The sequence below is a fragment of the Melanerpes formicivorus genome, unplaced genomic scaffold (genome assembly GCF_026170545.1).
Source record: "Melanerpes formicivorus ecotype bairdi unplaced genomic scaffold, bMelFor1.0.p_v2 SCAF_66, whole genome shotgun sequence".
Classification (NCBI taxonomy): Eukaryota; Metazoa; Chordata; class Aves; order Piciformes; family Picidae; genus Melanerpes; species Melanerpes formicivorus.
In genome coordinates this window covers 3,245,435-3,264,965 of record NW_027142418.1, presented here as the reverse complement: position 1 = coordinate 3,264,965, position 19,531 = coordinate 3,245,435, and the positions used below count along the sequence as shown (strand labels likewise).

Genomic DNA, 19,531 nt, shown 5'->3' with positions numbered 1-19,531 from the left:
GCATAATGTTTACCCAAATGTATTGAGGCTGCCTGTTCCCAGACAGGAATGAACATAAAAGAGCAGATTGGGAAGAGGTGAGGACTCAGATCAAGCTTCCTGTCATTACAGTAAGAAATGTCAGGCTTCAGTATTGCTTGGCAGAACAATACCCCACAGAACTGGAAACCAGATAGTGTGGTAGAGCAGTGACTGCATGATGGCACATGTCAAGTCCTCATGGACAAAGGGAAAAGTATGGAAATTAAAGAGCAGGAATAAGGGAAATGCTGTTCAGAAACTAAAATAACTACAGCTCCATCAGCCTTGGATATGACATTGACAGACACAAACAGGAGATGCCCTGGGATAACATTTGTGCTACCTGTTTTTTTTCTGCCTGGTGTTTGAAATGCAGTACTCAGCAACTTCTTTCCTCTGGTCCCACCTCTTCTCTTGGTCTGTGCTGGGATGTGGTGTTACCACATGAAGTCTTGATAGCAGGCTCCAGAGCAAAATGAACTCTATTGCCTTTAATGATGTCAGTGCATTTCTCCAAGGAAGAAAGCAGAGTTTCTTTTTTCTGTTCTCTCTTTGAGTTAGTGTTTGTTCCTGTGGCTCACAGAGGATTCCACAGCTTTGGAATCATGGGAAGATATGTGGTCCTCTTAATTACAGGCATGCCATTTGTATTGCTCTGGTTAGAGGTCTGCCAGCATTTCCATTACAAACCCTGGTTCAGTGGCTTATGCTCCAGTCATAAAAATGTGGTGATGCCCTTATGGATCTTGAGTCAGACAATGACTTGCTCCCCTTCCTCCCCAAAATCTGGACAGAGCAAGTGGCTAGTTTTAAACTATAGAAGCAATAAATAAATGTGAATAAAGGTTGACTGCCAAGGGCTTTGCATTCCTTTAGTTTAGTGAGAAGGTTTCAATTGCTATATAGGTGATTTTTACTCCCTAATGGTTCTGCTATCTGAACAATAATCCTTTTATTGCCATTTGGAAACCAGTCTGTGAAGGCAAACCTCATGAAGTTCAATAAAGACAAGTGCAGGGTCCTGCACCTGGGGAGGAATAACAACAGGCACCAGTACAGGGGAGGGGTTGCCTTTCTTCATGGAGAAAGACCTTGAAGTCCTGATGGAGAGCAAGTTCTGCATGGGACAGCAATGTTCTCTTGTGGCTAAGAGGGCCAACGGTATCTTGGGACACCAAGAAAAGTGTCCAGCAGGTCTAGGGAGGTTCTTCTCCCCCTCTACTCTGCCATGCTGAGACCATACCTGGAGTACTGTGTCCAGTTCTGGGCTCCCCAGCTCAAGGGAGACAGAGATCTGCTGGAGAGAGTCCACCGGAGAGCCATGAGGATTCTTAGGGGACTTGAGCAACTCCCCTGTGAAGAGAGGCTGAGAGCCCTGGGGCTGTTTAGTCTGGAGAAGAGAAGGCTGAGAGGGAATCTGATCAATGTCTATCAATATAGTCTATCAAACCCCCCATGGCAGGTGGGTTGGAACTAGATGATCCTTGTGGTCCCTTCCAACCCTGAATGATACTGTGATACTATAATATCTGAGGGCTGGGTGTCAAGGGGAGGGGGCCAAGCTCTTCTCAGTGGTGCACAGTAATAAGACTAGAAACGATGGATACAAACTTGAAGAGAGAAGGTTTCAGCTCAAGATGAGGAGACACTTCTTTACAGTGAGAGTGCTGGAGCCCTGGAGCAGGCTGCCCAGAGAGGTTGTGGAGTCTCCTTCTCTGGAGACTTTCAAACCCCACCTGGATGCATTCCTGTGCAGACTACCCTGGGTGATGCTGCTTTGGCAGGGGGGTTTGGATTCAGTGATCTCTGGAGGTCCCTTCCTACCTCTAGCATTCTGTGATTCTGTGATCTTTCTATGCTTAAAATGGTTAGACTGAAACAGATCTGTAAAAAATCAATTAAATGTATTTTTAATTTAATGACCAACACTTACAATGATTGAAGTGAGTCCAATAAAAGGCTTTCCAAGTTTCCCTGGTTATCAGTTCCAACTGTGGCAGCCTAAGTACCCTAAATCCCTGAACAAAAATACAAGTCTCCTTTTCACAGTCACTGAAGTGTGGCAACTGCTGCTACATGTGTAAGGTAAAGCACTGAGTGGTTGGATTTCAGAGCAGGCTTCTTTATCTGTATTGGTAATCCTTGATTTAAACCTCAAGGATGCCCTATCAGAAGATGAATATTTGATATCTTAACACATGGAATAAACTAATTGCATTTGAGGTAAATTTTTCATAACTGCAAGTTTTTAAACCAAATCTGGTTTCTTCCTGAAAAAAAGCAGGCTAGCCCTGGCTCTGGGGTTGAGGCAGAAATGGGTGAAGAACCCCCATGGCCTGTGTGGTGTAGCTGACAGCTCTAGGACCCTGTAGTTTCAGCAGGCTTTGAAAACTTCGGTATGTTGAAAGTGTAGATCACACAATCACAGAATTAACCAGGCTGGAAAAGACCTTTGAGATCATCAAGTCCAACCTATCACCCAACACCATCTAATCAACTAAACCATGGCACTGAGTGCCTCATCCAGTCTTTTTCTAAACACCTCCAGGAATGGTGACCTCACCACCTCCCTGGGCAGCACATTCCAATGGCCAATCTCTCTTTCTGTGAAGCATTTCTTCCTACCATCCAGCCTAAATGTCCCCTGGCACAGTTTGAGACTGTGCCCTCTCGTTCTGTCACTGGGTGTCTGGGAGAAGAGATCAAACCCCACCTGGCTCCAATCTCCCTTCAGGGAGTTGTAGACAGCAATAAGATCTCCCCTGAGCCTCCTCTTCTCCAAGCTAAGCAACCCCAGCTCCCTCAGCCTCTCCTCACAGGGCCGTGCTCCAGACCCCTCCCCAGCTTTGTTGCCCTTGTCTGGACACATTCCAGCCTGCCCTCGACAAGTTGGATGTTCTGTAACAGAAGCTAGGATCAGCCTTTAAAGAGACTTTTTGTGGTGAATTTGACATCCTTGCTTTCAAATTTGCAAATTCACAGCCTTGATAAATAGTGGTGATGCAGGGGAGGTGAAAGTAGGGATGAATTTGACATCATCACTGATAACAGCCTTGGAGAGTGTGAGTTTATGGGTTAGAGAACACAGTAGCAAAGGAGTAATGGATATAAACTACAGCACAGGAGGTTCCACCTCAACGTGAGGAGGAACATGGGCTATTCAGTCTGGAGAAGAAAAGGCTCTGAGGAGACCTTCTTGTGTCCTTCCAGTATCTGAAGGGGACTACAAGAAAGCTGGGGAGGGACTTTTGAGGGTGTCAGGGACTGGGGGGATTGGATCAAAACTAGAAATGGGTAGACTGAGATTGGATGTTAGGAAGAAGTTCTTCCCCATGAGGGTGGTGAGGGATTTGCACAGATTGCCCAGGGAGGTGGTGGAAGCCTCATGCCTGGAGGTTTTTGCAGCCAGGCTGGATGTGGCTGTGAGCAACCTGCTGTAGTGTGAGGTGTCCCTGCCCACAGCAGGGGGTTGGAACTGGCTGATCCTTGAAGTCCCTTCCAACCCTGACAATTCTGTGATTCTATGAGTAGGATCTTCTTTACTATGAGGGTCACAGAGCACTGGAACAGGCTGCCCAGAGAGGTTGTGGAGTCTCCTTCTCTGGAGACTTTCAAGACCTGTCTGGATGTGTTCCTGTGTGACCTGTGCTAGATTCCATGGTCTTACTCTGGCAGGGGGTTGGACTGGATGATCTCTGGAGGTCCCTTCCAACCCCTGACAACCTGTGATCCTGTGAAAGCTTAAGCCAGGAAGTTCAGTTAAAAAGGGAGGTCAAAAGACATACAAAAAGCAATAGAATTGTGCCAGTCATAGGTACTGGGAATTGTATAGCACTGAGGAAACATCCTCGGTAACTCATCAGGGCACAGAGTCTTACACAGCTGGAATAACCACACGGTAAGAACAGCTTGGGCTGCACTATGGTGGTGCTTAATTAATGTACCTAACTAATACTTATCCTTTTCAGAAGCTGGATCCTTCCACTGCTGCTTGCTCTCTCTAACATGTCCTTTCCTTTCCTTTCCCCCCCCAGCTAACAATGCCAACGTTCCCTGTCGTCGTGAAGATCGGACATGCTCACTCAGGCATGGGAAAGGTGCAGATGCTACTTACTGCATGTTAGGAGCCTGCCTGTCTGTCTGAAATAATATGCATGGTCTTTCTTTTCCTGGGCATTGCAACTTTCCACTGTCCAAATTCTATCTGAGCCCCCTAGCCTTGCAAATCTCTGCTTGTGTGTTATTCAAGGAGGCATCTCTCTGGAGGGAAATGGTAAAACACATCCTATCCTTTCACACTGCTGCCACAGACCTGTACAGGATGCTCTCTGGAACGTGCTGAGATGCCTTCTCAAAGCAGAACCTGATGTATTAATAGACTTGAATGAAGTGAAACTACTGAAGAGTCAAGGGCTGTTTGCACAGTCCAACTTTTTGGACCTGAGAACCTAGGAAGGTTTTGTCCTTGGTTCTTTATTAGTTTCAGCTTGATACCGAACTCTTACTCGTTTCCTATCTTAATGTGTTCTCTGTGATTGTTCCATACCACTATATAACTGCTGCTTTCTTTCTCCAAAGTAATTGCATTTCAGTGGTGAGTACAGCTGTTTTGCTATCACTTCTCTCACAACAATGGGCTGTGATTTAAACCCTGCTTTCATTCAGTGAAAACTTCGAGTCGCTGCAAATTAACCACTTTCTCTCCCGGGGAACACTTCAGTGCTTTAAAGTGTTTCGAATTTTAAAACACATCAATCAGCACAGAATAGTTGTATTTATTGGTTTGAGCCTCCAAAAGCTCCCTGGGCATATCTGTCACTAGTAATAGCAAGAGGAAGCTGATTTAATTGTCTTTTATGCAGTAATTATTCACGTTGTGCTGTGGGTTATGTTCGTTTGCCCATGACTGTTGTGCTTTATTTCATGCTTAGCAAGTCAGTGGAAATCCAGCAGCCAATTTAATTGAGAGCAGAGTTAACCATTAGCTGCTCACACTGCAGTTTCTGTGCATTGTGCACGTGAAATATGAGACTGTTTGGGCTGTGCTTTAATATTCACCTCTCATATGTAGGAAAGGGAAATGATGCACTGAAATGTTTGGCCTATCGAAATGCCCAGAAAGAAATCTAGCTTATCTTTCTGCCCTTAGAATATTTTAAACCCTGAAATATTCAATGCCAGTCTTTTGGAGTGAAATGCTTAATATCAGAGTCCAAGTGAAGGTGCTCCTCATGCCTCAGCCCTCTCTAAAGCCTCCTCCCTAGGAGTAGTGTTTCCATTGGTCATAATTAGACTTGCATATGCCGTTAAGTTTTCAGAAGCTAAGTTGAAATCTGGCATTGAGTCTGCTCTTGTGGCTCTCACATGGCAAATTACCCTGGATTGTTCTCCCTTGGATGGTTGAGAACAAATACTTGGGCCTTTTATGACTTTTTTTACCTTCCCCAGTAGGTCACACCTCAGCTGTGGCATTCTGGCTCACAGCTTGCCTTTAAGCACCAGTTGACAGTAGAAGCAAACAAGATGCTGGTCTTGCAAAGAGTTACAAACTCTGTTAATATTAGATAACACAAGAAATACTAATCCCTGCCTCCTTTCCTCACCATTCTGAAATGTACTTTGGGTCAGTGTGTTGGAGTTCCAGCTTACCTCTCCCATTTTCTGCTAGCCCTAAGAATTCCCTTCCCAGTCACTTTTTCTCCCCACTTCAAGTGAACCATAGTGATGTGCACTCCCTGCCCAAAAGTGTTGCCTCTGTCCTCTAAAGTTTCATTCTCTCTCTCCCCCTAAATCAGTATTCCCCACTTTCCCACCTCTTTAGTGCAAGGTGTTGAAGCTGATTTGTGTAGTGCCAATCACCATCATAGCCACAGTGTTCCACAACTAGGAAATCCCACTACTAGAAAGCCTGACTCCTTGCAGAGAAGTAGGGGGGGAAAAAGGAGAAAAAATGGTTCTTGAGCCATCCCTCTGTGCACTCCTGGGGCTATCATGAGCCTTTATCTCCTCCCTCCCAGGAGGTACATGATGGGGTAGTGTGCATGGTGGGCGCCATAGGCATTCCGTTACACGAGCGATTGACAGAATCAGCCATAGGTCTCTATGCATTGGTGCTGCATATGGTCACACCTGGGCCAATTCTGAAGCCTGCAGAGCTCAACTGAACAATCACCACTTCAAAAAGCAAAATTCAAATTGAAAAAAAGACAGAAAGAAAGAAGTTGAAACCCCAAACAAATTTCTACTGCCTCCAAATTGCTTTCTACAGAGGACCAGGTAACATTTAGCCTCAAAAGGAGAGCTCTGTAATGCAGAAGTGTTACCAGAATCCAGAAAGCAGATAAAATATCTGATGCATTTGGGTTTTTTTTCCCTTATGAAGTGATGCTGTCAGAATCCATACTTCTCATGAATGCCATTTGCAACTGAATTCTGCATTTTATTCCTAATTGCTCTTTTCTCTTTTGTATATGCTGTGTGCTTGTGCTGCATGCTGTGTGCTGATGACTGCAGATCAAGGTAGACAACCACTACGATTTTCAGGACATAGCCAGCGTGGTAGCACTTACTCAGACCTACGCCACTACTGAACCCTTCATAGACTCCAAGTATGACATCAGGATCCAAAAGATAGGCAGTAACTACAAAGCATACATGTGAGCCAAAAACTTATGTTCTTTCATCCTTGTTGCAAAATTGCTAAGCATCAATGAGATTAAGTCTGTTGGATGAGTCTCTGAGCTGATGTGGTGACTCCAGGCCTCCATTGTCATGATCTCTGGAAAGAGTATTTTAGACTTACTGGATTTCTCAAGAATGGATTTTTGTAAGTTGGTTGTGACTGAGAGGAGGAGAATAAGACAACAGGTGAGCCTGCCAGAGTGGTTTTCCTGCTAACCTTTGTTTCTTCTTTTATTCTTCATTTAAAGAAAGGAGATTTGGGGTTTTTTTATAGAAGATTTATTAAATTGGAGTCCTTTGTATCTTTTCACCAACTTGGGGTCCAGTTGCCTTCTCCCTCTAAGGATAGGTAGATGAGTTTCACTCACACAAACCTTAGTCATTATGCTTTGATGGAACAAAGTTCTCTCCTTTTGGCATTAACACGTGTAAGAAAAACTCCAGCAGCAGTGGCCTTCACATTTCTGCATGAAGACTTCTGATTTTATAATCCAGGTGCTTCTTTCAAGACCATGACCACACAGAAGGCTGAAAGGTTGCTTCAGTTTCACAGACAACGTTAAACTAGAGCAGCAGAACAGGTTACAAGGCAGTAGTTGAACTATGGTAACTGTGTTTATGCATATTTTTACCCTACTCCAGTTATCATGCAAGGTAATCTGACATACACACTCACTTCCTTCATGTTTTGGAGACGAGTTAGATCATCTCATGTCTTTCTTCTCCCATGCTCACAATTCTGAGGTAGGAAAATATACCAAAGCATGGATAAAAATGCCCAGATGCAGTTCCATAGGCACAGACACACAGGCTTGCAAAGACAGGAGCTCTAGGAGCTCTTGTAACATTGGAGGGGTCAGAGATTTCTTGTACCTTAATATTTGAAAGGTGCAGTCAGGTTCTTCATCAGTAAAAACAGCTGAACTCAAACCACAGATCCTGAGATAAGTAAAAGTTGAAGCTGGGATAAAAAAAATGTGTAAAAGGCTTTGTAACACTAAACACAAGGTTGGCATTAAGTGTCAAGTACTTTAGGAACAGCGAACAAGCTCTGGGAGAAAGTAGAACCTTTTGGCCCAGGGTGAAGGGGCAACATGTGTCTCCTAAGGTTGATGTTGGAAGGTCGCATAGTCTTGACTTCTCCCCTAAGACATGAACATCACAAGATCAAAACTGCTGGCCTGTCCTGATGTATCATCTGAAGGTGTATTGAGAAAGAAAAGCTAAGATGAGGCCTTTCGAGAACAACTCAGGACTCCACCTACCTCTCGCTGTACATCTGAAAGCACAACAGAGAACTGGGTGAAAATACTGTTCCCACAGGTCAGATCCATCCAGCAGTATGGACAGTCAGTCCTTCTGCTCTAGTTTGAACCCAGAACTACCTACATTTTGCACAAATGTCATGTGGGGAATTTAATTTGCACACAGTGAGCAATCCTTTGTTGGCGACTTTCAGCCTTCTTAGTGATGCAGGACAGGAACTCTGTAACTCAGGCTCCCTGCAGAATTTCAGGTGCTTTGGGCCTACCCAACCTCTCCTGTACTCATTAAGAATCATAAACAACTGCTTCTGCATGGAACAGCTTTTAGCCCCTGGCATCTCAAGGAAAGTTTAGCTCCAGTTCTCATTTGCCTTATGTTCCAGACTGGTGACTTCTCCTGGTTTTAGCCCCGTGTCTGGAGACATCCATCCTACTTTACCTAACGCCACTCTACTCCTGCACCCAAACCATAGCTTGGTCCAATCTCACTGCTCTACCAGACTACTTCTGCCTTTGTGTCTCTTAATCTTTACTCCTTATGCCTAACCCTTTTTATTGCCCCACATCCTTCCTTGACTCTTTTATACTACTCAATGGCATTCAGCATCCTTATTCTCTACTTCCACTCCCCTCACAGTCTTTTATCTCTACCTGAGAACTTTTCATACAATCCCTTCTGCTTCTTCAAGCCTAGGATAGTACTTTCCTGTTGGTGCTTTGACAGGCAGGTTTCTCATGTTGTGCTACTCACCTCTCCCCTCTGTTCATAGTAAACAGAGTTGATTTATCTTTGTCTAATGGGTCAGTCTTGAGGAACAAGGGCAAACTCCTAATGGTTATGACACACAGAACTAGCAGTCAAATGCAGTATTAGCTACTTAGGTGTTCAAGAACCCTGCAGACATGGCACTTTGAGACATAATTCAATGGCCATGATGGTGTTGGGTTGATAGTTGGACTTGATGATCTTAGAGATCTTTTCAGCCAACACCATTCTATCAGTCTGTGGTTCATTTCCTGTGGTAGAAATTGGACCACAGGGGAAATCTCTGCAGGTATTTCCTTGCCTTGGAATTTAAGTGCTGTTCAGAGTCAGAGTCAGCCATGGTAAATCTATTATTTTCAAACATAAACATTTCTTCTTCACAGAAGCAGCAGTTGGCCTAAGGGAAGGCAAAACTAAGTTAAAATGACAGTCTGTTCCTCCTACCTTTTACTTATTTTGAAGTTTCTACTCAGGAACTCTGGGTTCATCCAAATGCTAAAAGCCTAGCAATCCTTTTCCCTCTGGATTCTTTCAGACAGTTAAGTCACCCTGAAAAAAGAAATACCCATCTATCCTTACAAAGCTTCAGGGAGAGGAGAAGATTTACCAAATGCCTGCAAAATTCTTCCTTTGCATACATATACATGATGTCAGTAGAATACTCTTTTCCAGCTGGTTCTCATTTTGCTCTGTGACACAGGAACAGAGTACTTAGGGAGCCACTACAAAAAATACCAGCTGAACATTTGGTTTTGTAGTTTGAAGAGAGTTATTAAGGGCTTCACTTTTATAATTCAGTGGGAAATTGTGGTATAAGTGGATCCATGACTCACAAACACTGGTGCTTATCATCTGTCAGTAGAGATTATGGCCAAAATGCAACACTGGGTCCCTCTAAATACCACAGGCCCTCAGAATGTGGCATGATGCATACTTAACTGCCCTTGCTGCCATTTCAGACTTCATCTGACTTCAAGTAAACAGAGTTAAAAGGGTCATGTGGAATGAAGAAAAACAGAACTACAAACCCACTACATCTAAATCCCCTCTTCTAAAGCACTACTCTGAATCCATAACTTATCACAGAATGGGTTGGGTTGGAAGGGATCTTTAAAGCTCATCTAGTCCAAACCCACTGCACTGAGCAGGACATCTTCAACTAGAGGACTGGAAGGGACTTTTAATGCTCATCTAATCCAAACCCACTGCACCAAGCAGGACATCTTCAACTGGAGGATTGGAAGGGACCTTTAAAGCCCATCTGGTCCAAACCCACTGCACTGAGCAGGACATCTTCAACTAGAGGACTGGAAGGGACCTTTAAAGCCCATCTAGTCCAAACCCACTGCACTGAGGAGGACATCTTCAACTAGAGGACTGGAAGGGACCTTTAATGCTCATCTAATCCAAACCCACTGCACCGAGCAGGACATCTTCAACTAGAAGATTGGAAGGAACCTTTAAAGCTCATCTAGTCCAACCCCCCTGCACTGAGCAGGGATATCTTCAACTAGAGGACTGGAAATGACCTTTGAAGCTCATCTTGTTCAAACCCAATGCGTTAAGCAGGGACTCCTTCAGCTAGAGTAGAGCCAAACCCTTCAATCTAAAGAATTTAAGGTACCTTGGTGAAAAGGTCAATAAAACAAAAGTCAATCACATGAGCCAAAGAAAGACAGTGCCATAGATTCAAACCACCAAGCAGGCTCCCTGCAGAAGAACTGCAGTTAGATATTTTGACATTATTCTGGCCCAACAGTTGGGACTGGGTGCTTTAAATGATACTAAATAAAGCAGAAAGGTGTTGGGAAAGGGAAAGCTCAAATTGCTGTGAATTGTTTATACTAATCATCATTTCTTTTCCCCCCAGTTTTAAAACAGCTCTTCCTTCTGTGCAAAGACCAAACCAAGTGAAAACAAGTGAAGCCAGAGTGTGGAGCACTCAAAAGTGTTAGGATTTGTTTTCTATATTATCATAGAACAGCAGGTCAGAAGGACCCCAAGGATCATCTGGTCCAACCTTTCTTTTTAACTTGGTATTTAGTACAAAGGAGGAGAGGCCCTTAGCAGTTATCAGAACAGAAGTGAAGAAATGTGAAAAAGATACATATTTCAGTAGAGGACATCTGAAGGGTTTGGAGAACTTGGTCTTATGAGGAGCACCTGAGGAAGGTGGGGTTGTACAGCCTGGAGAAAAGGAGGCTGAACCATCTCTTCTTCTCCTTCAGTAGTGCAGAGATTACAGCAGTGCAGCAGAACATCTTGAACTAAATGCTTGCTAGAAGTCTTTAGGACAATTATTGTTTTGTTTCATTTGGTCACATCTTCATTACCATGTGGTAACAGATGCCTTTGAAAGGCCTCCAGCAGAGCTGAGTTGTGATTTCTGAGAAGTATCATCTCTTTGATGCAGCATGTGTGTAGAGTAGTAGTGAACATAGTCTCTTTAACTTGTAAATAGACACATCTGTGTAAAGATCACTTTAAGAAAGGAAGCAGAGATCACAAAGCAGCTTTGGTACTGGTCCCAGTTACCTTACACACAGCTCTCAATGCACACATCCCCCCTTTCACTAGGTTCTCCCACACCAACAAAGAATGTAGCATCTCAGGAGAACTTCATGCTTTGAAGCTCAGCACACTTAATGAAAACTCTCAGAGAAAAATCAGCCTTCCCCCACAATTGCTATTGACCTTCATAATTAGGTTAATAGAAGAATGGAGAGAAAACTATAGCTGCTGCCTAATGTGCTCTTAATACGTTACAGCTGTTCCTATAATTTTACTGACTGGAAACACCTCATTATTTGTCTCTTTAGCCTATTCCCAGTACAGCATTTAGCTTTCAGAAAACAGTGATTTTCTCAGCTGTCTGAAGTGAAACAGAAAAGAAAAAGACTTTATACTATTTTTTTTTTCCTTTGAGTAGATATTAAGTAAAAGATGATACACTCCACCAAAGCACCAGGAAGCTAGCAATGAGTTAAAAACTGGTAGAGAAACAAAAATCCAGCTCTAAGAGAGATCTGAGCTCACTTCAGAAGTGTTCAGAACATAGATATCTTGATTCTTTTTTGGTATTGGAACCTCACCCTACAGTGATATGTGCTTGGAATGAGAAGCTAGAGCTTCAGCTTCTTGCTGTGTGCAGTGTTACAGACTGTTCAGCCCCTATATAACTGATAACAGCTTATTGCTGAAGGCACTCATAGTAGTTTTTCATTGAAAAAGTCTTAAATGAATAACTGGGGACCCTCAACTTCACACTCCATAGCATGTCTTTCTTGTAATGGGGGCTTCAGAACTGGATGCAGTACTCCGGGTGTGGTCTCACCAGAGTGGAATAACTCACCTGGAGTACTGCATCCAGTTCTGGAGCCCCTGTTACAAGAAGGATTTGGATGTGCTGGAATGTGTCCAGAGAAGGGCCACAAGGATGAGCAGAGGGCTGGAGCACTTCTCCTATGAGGACAGACTGAGAGAGTTGGGGCTATTCAGTCTGGAGAAGAGAAGGCTCCGAGGAGACCTTCCAGTATCTGCAGGGGGCTACAAGAAAGCTGGGGAGGGACTATTGAGGGTGTCAGGAAGTGATAGGACTAAGGGGAATGGAACAAAACTAGAAATGGGTAGATTCAGATTGGATGTTAGGAAGAAGTTCTTCCCCATGAGGGTGGTGAGAGACTGGCACAGGTTGCCCAGGGAGGTGGTGGAAGCCTCATCCAGGGAGGTGGTGGAAGCCTCATCCATGGAGGTTTTTAAGACCAAACTGGATGTGGCTCTGAGAAACCTGCTCTCGTGTGAGGTATCCCTGCCCATGGCAGGGGGTTGGAACTGGCTGATCCTTGAGGTCCCTTCCAACCCTGACAATTCTATGATTCAGTGCCTGGAGTGAAGTATTACTGACAGCTGCAGTGCCTGATAGAACGCTTCATGGTTTAGCTGTTCTGTTAGAAGCAGCTAGATAAGGAAAAGCTGTAAATCCTGCTCTGCTATTCATGTGAAAATCAGAGTAACTTGAAAGACAATGAAAGCATAAAACCACTGTCTGTCTTTCTAACATTTTCCCCCTTTCAGGAGAACTTCCATATCTGGAAACTGGAAGACAAACACAGGCTCTGCCATGTTGGAACAAATTGCTATGTCAGATAAGTAAGTCGAGTCTCATGTCAAAGGTAATTAAGAAGCATGGGTGGGGCTTCATTTGAAATGCCTTTTGTTTTGAATCACCTTCTTGATGTGCAATTCACACTAGATGAATTCTGACAATTCTGCTCAGCTGGGGAAAAACAAAACCAAACAAAAAACCACCCAACAACTTGAATTAGATGAGATGAGTTCCACGTGGCTTGTCTCAGAGTTAACTAACCAATCGAAGTACTAAGCTTAGATGCTCGTGTGCAGCTTTGGGTTCCTACATCCACCTGTGCTCCTGGCAAACTATGTGAATTCCCTTCAGAAAATTCCATTTTTCAGATTAAACCATTTCCTCTGACTATTTGCCCTCTTTTCCTAACAATCCTACCCCATCCCACAGCGTTCTAAACCTTTCTTCTTCTTTGTCACCTAGTACAGGCTGGGGTCAGAGTGGCTGGAGAGCGGCCAGGCAGAGAGGGACCTGGGGGTACTGGTCAATGGTAGGCTGAACATGAGCCTGCAGTGTGCCCAGGCAGCCAACAGGGCCAATGGCATCCTGGCCTGTGTCAGGAACAGTGTGGCCAGCAGGAGCAGGGAGGTCATTCTGCCCCTGTACACTGCGCTGGTTAGGCCACACCTCGAGTCCTGTGTCCAGTTCTGGGCCCCTCAGTTTAGGAAGGAGGTTGACTTGCTGGAGCGTGTCCAGAGAAGGGCAACGAAGTTGGTGAGGGGCTTGGAACACAGCCCTGTGAGGAGAGGCTGAGGGAGCTGGGGTTGCTTAGCCTGGAGAAGAGGAGGCTCAGGGGAGACCTTATTGCTCTCTACAACTACCTGAAGGGAGGTTGTAGCCAGATGAGTCTTGGTCTCTTCTCCCAGGCAAGCAGCACCAGAACAAGAGGACATAGACTCAAGCTGTGCCATGGGAGCTTTAGGCTGGACGTTAGGAAGAAATGCTTCATAGAGAGTGTGATTGGCCATTGGAATGGGCTGCCTGGGGAGGTGGTGGAGTCACCATCACTGGAGGTATTCAGGAGGAGACTTGACAGGGTGCTTGGTTGCATGGTTTAGTTGATTAGGTGGTGTTGAAGGGTAGGTTGGACACGATGATCTTGAAGGTCTCTTCCAACCTGGTTTATTCTATTCCATAACCAAGCAATCTTGTCTTATCTTTGCCTGTTTACATCATGTTTCTCTTTTCTATTTTCAGTCCTGCTAAATTGTTTGTCTTTCATTTTATAAATACTACCTGAACTGCACTGTTAGGATTTTTACCCAGGTGCTGGGATATACTGAAGCTTATTTCCCTCCTACCCTCATTCCAGCTCTGTGTTTTTTCTCTCCCATCCTTAACGCCAGATCCCTTTTGCAGCCCGGTCCCAAACAGTCTCCTTGCAGTACCCTTTTGAAGCTCAGGTCTTTCATTGACAGAACTGTTCTCTCAATACTGCTCACTTACTCCAAGTTTCTCTAGGGAGACCTCTTTTCCCTGCAAAACAAACTTGTGAAGCTTTGAAGCTGCTTTTGTTCAGCTCCAAAGGTTGCTACCAGGGGAAGCTGAAAAAAAAAGTCTGTACAATAAAAGTGTAATTTAAAAGGTGTTTCAAGGTTCAACAACAGGCTTCTTTCTGGTGGGTTGGGGATGGGGCAAGGAGAGAAGGTGTATGTTTGCTTTTTGAAGTCTGGAACCTACAGCTTGGTCCCTCTTAGGAGCTGAGGGAGACACAGGAATTGAACCATTGCCTGCCCTGAGAAAGGTGAAAACAAGTAAGACGGGAATTGCAGCTCCCTGCTGTCCGACTCCTGTCTAGACTGTGTCCTCACTGATCTCCCCTCTGGGGATGGAGTGGAGCCACAGAATTCTCTCTTTCTCATTCCCCTCCCACCTTCCTTTAGGCAGTGAGGTTAAGCCTTCTCCGAGAGGCGGGAGGAGCGGTGTGCTTTAGTGTGTGTAATTACAGTCCAGCAGCTCTGCCGCTGGAAAAACACGGCCGCTGGAGTCCTGCTGGGAGGAAAACCAAACAATATCAGGGCTGACACTCCAGCCTTGCCTGGCTCCCTCTCTCTAAGTGCTCTGTTTCTAGCTTTGAATGGAAGATAATTGGAACATAATAGATATTTTGTCATGAAAAAAACAACACACCAACAAACCCCAAAACAAGCAAACAAACAAAAAACCACACAAAACCCCAACCATAGTTTCATAGTTTCATAGTTTCATTCAGGGTTGGAAGGGACCACAAGGATCAGCTAGTTCCAACCCCCCTGCCATGGGCAGGGACACCCCACACTAGATCAGGCTGGACAGAGCCTCATCCAGCCTGGGCTTAAACACCTCCAGGGATGGGGCCTCGACCACCTCCCTGGACAACCCATTCCAGGGTTTCACCACTCTCATGGTGAAGAACCTCCTCCTCACATCTAGCCTGAATCTCCCCACCTCCAGCTTCATTCCATTCCCCCTAGTCCTATCACTACCTGAGATCCTGAGAAGTCCTTCCCCAGCCTTCCTGTAGGCCCCCTTTGGATACTGGAAGGCCACAATGAGGTCACCTCGGAGCCTTCTCTTCTCCAGACTGAACAGCCCCAACTCCTTCAGTCTGTCCTCATAGGAGAGGTGCTCCAGCCCTCTGCTCATCCTCGTGGCCCTTCTCTGGACACGTTCCAGCACCTCCACATCCCTCTTGTAATAGAGGCTCCAGAACTGGAGGCAGTACTCCAGGTGGGGTCTCACCAGGGCTGAGCAGAGGGGGAGGATCACCTCCCTTGCCCTGCTGGCCACACTTCTCCTGATGCAGCCCAGGATCTGGTTGGCTTTGCGGGCTGCAAGAGCACATTGAGAGCTCATGTTGAGCTTTTTGTCCACCAGCACACCAACACCAACCAAACACACCAACAGCACCAAACCCCCACAGTCACCAACAATCCCAAACTTCTTTTATGCCCAGAGAGGAAGGGTGTAGAAAGGGAATATGGATCACACAGTCCCAGCTTTTGTTTGGTGACCCACTGAGGCTCACAAAACAGAGCAAGGATGAGTGAGGAGGTCATTCTGCCCCTGTACTCAGCACTGGTTAGGCCACACCTTGAGTCCTGTGTCCAGTTCTGGGCCCCTCAATTCAGGAAAGATGTTGAGTTGCTCAAATGTGTCCAGAGAAGGGCAACAAAGCTGGAGCACAGCCCTGTGAGGAGAGGCTGAGGGAGTTGGGGTTGTTTGGCCTGGAGAAGAGGAGGCTCAGGGGAGACCTTATTGCCATCTACAGCTACCTGAAGGGAGTTTGTAGCCAGGTGGGGGTTGGTTTCTTCACCCAGACACCCAGCACCAGAACAAGAGGACACAGTCTCAAGCTGCACAAGGGGAGGTTTAGGCTGATGTTAGGAAAACATTCTTCCCAGAAAGAGAGATTGACCATTGGAATGTGCTGCTCAGGAGGTGGTGGAGTCACCATCACTGGAGGTGTTTAGGAAGAGACTGGAAGAGGCATTGGTGCCATGGTTTAGTTGATCAGATGGTGTTGGGTGAGAGGTTGGACTTGATGATCTCAAAGGTCTTTTCCAACCTGGCTAATTCTGTATTCTGTAAAGAAAAAGGTTATTTATAAGCAAGTGCATGCACGTGGTCCCTTCAGTCAGTGCATCTACAGATGTTGGAATTGTCAGGCATCCAACAAAACCTCTTATTCTGGACAAAAAAAACCCCAACCATGTTTCACACAGAAGAAAATAAATATTCTTTTTATTGCTAAGGTCCATCAGGATTTGTTCAAGCAGTTGTATCAATTCCTCTGTGTTCTGCTCAAAAGCAAAACTTTTCCACTGGGACAGAGGATATAAGAAAATCCAAGGGCTGTGATTGGCATAAGTTTACTTGGAAAGGATGCTGCTGCTGAAGATATTTATGTATGAGTAAGACTCTCAGCCCAGCAACCAGTTTCCTTTGATCCTTTGACAGTGAACTCAAATGCTGTGTGTATTACATCAATTCTTTTGCAGTGGAAAACACAGGGGTGTGGCAAATCTCTCATCATGGCTCAGAAGCCGGATCAGGAGAGGGTCTGTAGAAGGAGACAGCTTTTATTTCTCCTTGAATAGTAACCTAGGATAGAGAAAAGAAGCTGATGACAAATGGCTGCTTTAAAGTGGAAGGGGTGTACGTAAAACCCCCTCCCAGGGATGATCAGAGGGCTGGAGCATCTCTCCTATGAGGACAAGACTGAGAGAGTTGGGGCTCTTCAGTCTGGAGAAGAGGAGGCTCCAAGGACACCTTCTTGTGGCCTTCCAGTATCTGAAGGGGACTACAGGAAAGATGGGGAGGGACTTTTTAGGGTGTCAGGGAGTGATAAGACTGGGGGGAATGGAAAGAAAAATAGACATGAGTAGATTCAGATGGGATGTTAGGAAGAAGTTGTTCCCCATGAGGGTGGTGAGAGACTGGCACAGGTTGCCCAGGGAGGTGGTGGAAGCCTCATGCCTGGAGGTTTTTGCAGCCAGGCTGGATGTGGCTCTGGGCAACCTGCTCTAATGTGAGGTATCCCTGCCCATAGCAGGGGGGTTGGAACTGGCTGATTCTAGAGGTCCCTTCCAACCCTATCAGTTCTGTGTCCTTCAGCTGGTGGAACTGTGCTACCTGCCTACATAACGTTTCAAGCTCATGGCCATGCACAGCTATGCTATTAGTTAATGAATATTCTCCAGGCTATTTTGTGTCTCATGAGTCAGTCCTCACCATTGAGCAAACACACAGAGCTTACATCAGCACAGCATGCTCCCAGCAGCTGTGTCACGGCTCCTTGTTATGTCACTAATAGCTCTGAACTTGATCACAGGGATTGCCTCACTCGTTTTCTAGTAAGCCCTGCTTCACTCCCTGGTTAGTCAGACAATGTCAGTCTATAGGGTGGATCAAGCTCTTCATGCAAGAAAAACAAATCATCTTGCCCCATGTCTCCTTCTCTGGAGACATTCAAGACCTGTCTGGATGTCTTCCTGTGTGACCTTCTCTAGGTGACCCTGCTTGGGCAGGGGACTTGACTTGATTATCTGTGGAGGTCCCTTCCACCCACTGCCTTTGTGTCATTCTGTGTAGAATGGCTAAAGTGTCCATTCCTCTGTGCAAGTATCTTACCATGCAGTTCAAAATGACGTGGAGGAGTTCTTACCTTCTGTGATGTATGAAATACTGTGTCCAGCAGCTGTAGAATCCCTCAGGATTCTTTACATTTAACTTGAATTCTGTGGCAGTTCACAGAATCCCAGCATGGTGGAGGTTGAAAGGGATCTCTGGACATCATACATCCATACATCCATACAACTCCCTGAAGGGAGGTTGTAACCAGGAAGGGGTTGGTCTCTTCTCCCAGGCAACCAGCACCAGAACAAGAGGACACAGTCTCAAGCTGTGCCAGGGGAAGTTTAGGCTGGAGGTGAGGAGAAAGTTCTTCCCAGAGAGTTGTTAGCCAGTGGGATGTGCTGCCCAGGGAGGTGGTGGAGTCACCATCCCTGGAGGTGTTCAAGAGGAGATTGGACGTGGCACTTGGTGGCATGTTCTAGTAGTCCTGAGGTCTTGGGTGACAGGTTGGACTTGTTGATCTCTGAGGTCTTTTCCAACCTTATTGATTCTATGGTTCTACAATCTAGTCCAAGCCACTGCTAGAGCAGGATCCAGGTGGGTCCAGGTGGGTTTTGGGTATCTCTAGAGGTGGAGACTCCACAGCCTCTCTGGGCAGCCAGTTCCAGTGCTCTGCCATCCACAAAGTGAAGAATCTTTTCCATGTGTTTAGACTGAACCTTCCGTGTTCTGGTTTGTGTCCATAGGTCTCTCGTCCTGTCTCTGGACACAACTGAGCATAGTCTGCCTCCATCCTCTTGACCCCCCCCCTTTAGAAGCATTACTGGGATCTCTCTTCAGTCTCCCTACATGACTCTCATTCTAGTTTTGTGATCAAAGAATAAAACCCATCTGTACTGAAGCAGAATGCCAAGTGTAACAGGCTAGAGGATTGTCACAGCTGGATCTGGGCACAGTTGAACAAGCTTCAATTTCCCAGGGAAACAGAAGCCCTCATCCCTACTTTCCAAAGCCCCTCAGCATCACTGCCACCATGACAACTCCCCTTCTGTGGAGTTAACAGCAACTGCAGCCACAGCATGCTAGCTAAGTCCAGTTCAAGAGGGATAGGGAACTACCGGAAAGAGTCCAGAGGAAGCTCCAAAGATGCTGAGTGGCCTGGAGCATCTCTGTGAGGAGGAAAGGCTGAGAGCCCTGGGGCTGTTGAGCCAGGAGAAGAGTAGCCCCAGAGGGGATCTGATTAATGCTCAGCAAGAGCTGAGGTGCAAGAGTATGGGTCCAGACTCTTTTCTGTGGTGCCCAGTGACAGCACAAGGGGCAATGGGCACAAACTGGAACCCAGGAGGTTCCATCTGAACAAAAAGGGAAAACTTCTTTGGTGTGAGGGTGCTGGAGCCTTGGAGCAGGCTGCTTGGAGAGGTTGTGGAGTCTCCAAACCTGCCTGGCCATTGTGATCCTGGGCAAGCTACTGTGGGTGCCCTGCTTTAGTATAGGATTGGACTGGATGATCCCCAGAAGTCTTTTCAAACCCCACCATGCTGGGATTCTGTAGGAGCATAAGGGTGCTGGGAATGCAGAATGGGGTACAGCTAAAAGCTA

General features: G+C 45.8%; 1 protein-coding gene across 1 annotated transcript in view; it reads left to right on the top strand.

Moving 5' to 3' along the window:
- The window catches only part of SYN2 (synapsin II), a 250,442-nt gene that overhangs the window by 185,700 nt on the left and 45,211 nt on the right, over positions 1-19,531 (top strand). The window contains exons 6-8 of the mRNA XM_068162676.1: positions 4,056-4,118; positions 6,535-6,677; positions 12,808-12,882. Coding sequence (XP_068018777.1) covers positions 4,056-4,118; positions 6,535-6,677; positions 12,808-12,882 — 281 coding nt within the window. The remainder of the gene's footprint in view (positions 1-4,055; positions 4,119-6,534; positions 6,678-12,807; positions 12,883-19,531) is intronic.